Genomic DNA, 2,597 nt, shown 5'->3' with positions numbered 1-2,597 from the left:
CACAGATGTATTTCTTGTAACAAGACCTTTCTTTGGGTACCACAAAATTCGACCTCTTGATCCACTTTAACATCAATTACAACACTCTTACCTTAGATCTAATCAAAACTTTTGAACTGTTGGGTTTAGAACTTGTATTCTTCAAAAGCTTATTCATTGTGATAAGACCTTTCAGTTGGTTTCAGATGCTGGCCCCTCTCTCCACTTTTTGTCCTTGTAAGAGCAAGCACTGCCAAAGTCCTTCTTTTTTTTTTTTTTACAGTCAATTAGTTTTTTTTCTTCTAGAAACATTTATGTTATATTCTTAACTGATGTATTCATTATTTTGAAAAGTTGGCCCTCATCCACTTTTTGGTCAGTTTATTTTTTTTTTTCAAGTTGACTATTCAAACCATTATTGCAGGCCTGTTTTTTTTTTTTTTTTTTTTTTTTTTGTTGTTGTTGCTGTAATGTTGACCAAGACCCTCATGAAATAGTATATTTGAAATTGGAGAAAGTGTCGCAATCCCCTATTTTTTAAACCTGTTGCTAAACTTGGAAATGTGGAATAATTTATGGATAACAGGCTTTGCCAAGTATGTAAATGGTAATCCTTTGTTTCCAACTCTCTTCCATGCCATGGCATAACCAACAAACTAGACATTAATTCCTTTAATTAACAAATATCCATGGGATTTGAAATACAGTTAAAGATAAAGAATACAACTGTACTACTATTCTAACAGAGCACTCCATGAATACAGGTGTATTTTTCTGCAAATTCATGTTTGAAAATAATTTTGCTGAAAAAGGTATTGTAATGATGTAATAAAAATAAAACATGTTAAAAATATCATGATTTTATTTTAAAACTCCAGTCTGTTGTATAGGAAACTGAATGATTTAACTCTTCATCCTTTTCATTAATATGCAAATCACTCAGCCAATCAAATTCATTGTTATGAACTGTCTTCTGGGAATCAGTTTTTGATGCATCATGGGATTGTTCTACTTCCATATCTGAATCAGAATTTTGAGATTTTTCATCTGTTTTATGATCTTCTTCCTCTTCTTCATCCTCTTCTTTTTCTGATTTTCTAAATAAACACAAAAACATGCTGTTTTAATTTATATATTTTTCAACTTAATTTATAAAGATGGTTCACAATTTTCATTTTCTCAAGTCCACAATACATTTTAACTGAGTTTTTGCATGCAAAATCCAATGAACTTTTCAGAAATGGTGTTCAATATGACAAGGATGAAAGATAATTTATAAAAAAAAATCTAAAAATAGGATTTTGGGGAGTTATATTTTGGTCAAAACTGTAAATTTCTATAAAGTACCTTTCTTTTTGTTTTCCGTGGATAAAAGAGTTCAAAAATGGCAAACAAAGGGAAGTAACTGGTGGTTGTGCATGTGCTGCAGATTCCAATATCTGAAATACAAAATACTTCTTTCAAATCAACTTACTTAAACCAGAAAAACAAATTAATACATGAGGCAATTATTATTCATGACTTCTTTTCTTTGCAATTCAAAACCTATTCCCAATGATTAATTTTCGCAAATGAGAAGAATTACTCCACACACACATTAAAAATTAAATTCAATGGTTTGTAGCGACAATCTTTTGCTGTGGGTAAAAATAGATTTCTTAAGATAGAACACTTCCATGTTTTCCTTAAGGGGGACATCCAAGCTCACTGGCTTTTACCTTTTATACAGAATTTTTTATAGCAATTTAAATCCAAGGGAAAGACGGCAGCCTCCCCCTTCGCAACTGTTCCCTTTATCCGCATATTTGATGAGCCCAAAATATATAGCAAACAGGAGGCCCATGGGCCACATCGCTCACCTGAGAATCTTTTGTCATATTGTTCATTACCAGATTTCCCCCTTGTAATACATATTGTGGCCCCGCCCTACCCCCGGGGGTCATGATTTGAACAATTTAGAATCTACACTACTCCAGGGTGCTTCCACATCACTTTCAGCTTTTCTGGCAAAGTGGTTCTTGAGAAGAAGATTTTCAAAGATTTTTCCTATATATTTCTATGTAAAACTTTGATTCACCATTGTGGCCCCGCCCAACCCCGGGGGTCATGATTTGAACAATTTAAAATCTACACTACCCCACAATGCTTCCACATGAGTTTCAGCTTTTCTGGCCCAGTGCTTCTTGAGAAGAAGATTTTCAAAGATTTTTCCTATATATTTCTATGTAAAACTTTGATTCCCCATTGTGGCCCCGCCCTACCCCCGGGGGTCATGATTTGAACAATTTAGAATCTACACTACCCCAGGGTGCTTCCACATCAGTTTCAGCTTTTCTGGCCCAGTGGTTCTTGAGAAGAAGATTTTCAAAGATTTTTCCTATATATTTCTATGTAAAACTTTTATTCCCCATTGTGGCCCCGCCCTACCCTCGGGGTGTCAAGAATTGATCAATTTAGAATCTACAGTACCCCAGGGTGCTTCCACATCAGTTTCAGCTTTTCTGGGCCAGTGGTTCTTGAGAAGAAGATTTTTCCTATATATTTCTATGTAAAACATTGATGCCCCATTGTGGCCCCGCCCTACCCTCGGGGGTCATGATTTGAACAATTTAGAATCT

General features: G+C 34.7%; 1 protein-coding gene across 1 annotated transcript; it reads right to left on the bottom strand.

The window, feature by feature from the left end:
- Positions 1–825: 825 nt before the first annotated feature.
- Positions 826–1,657, bottom strand: LOC134235708 (uncharacterized). The gene is made up of 3 exons (XM_062717861.1): positions 1,652–1,657; positions 1,327–1,418; positions 826–1,076 (listed from the first exon to the last, which is right to left on the bottom strand). Exons 1-3 carry the CDS (start codon positions 1,655–1,657, stop codon positions 833–835), a joined length of 342 nt encoding a protein of 113 aa, XP_062573845.1. The 3' UTR covers positions 826–832.
- Positions 1,658–2,597: the final 940 nt, after the last annotated feature.

This window comes from Saccostrea cucullata, unplaced genomic scaffold, assembly GCF_032062105.1.
Source record: "Saccostrea cucullata isolate Sc308-1 unplaced genomic scaffold, CSIRO_AGI_Scuc_v1 ctg8629, whole genome shotgun sequence".
Classification (NCBI taxonomy): domain Eukaryota; kingdom Metazoa; phylum Mollusca; class Bivalvia; order Ostreida; family Ostreidae; genus Saccostrea; species Saccostrea cuccullata.
The sequence above is the reverse complement of the archived record's forward strand: the minus strand, read 5'-3'. Positions and strand labels throughout refer to the sequence as shown.

Bases quoted from the DNA above. Each gene is read 5' to 3' on its own strand.
- LOC134235708 (XM_062717861.1), bottom strand. The intron at 1,077-1,326 runs GTACTTTATAGA...GTGTTTATTTAG, and splicing joins CACGGAAAACAAAAAGAAAG to AAAATCAGAAAAAGAAGAGG.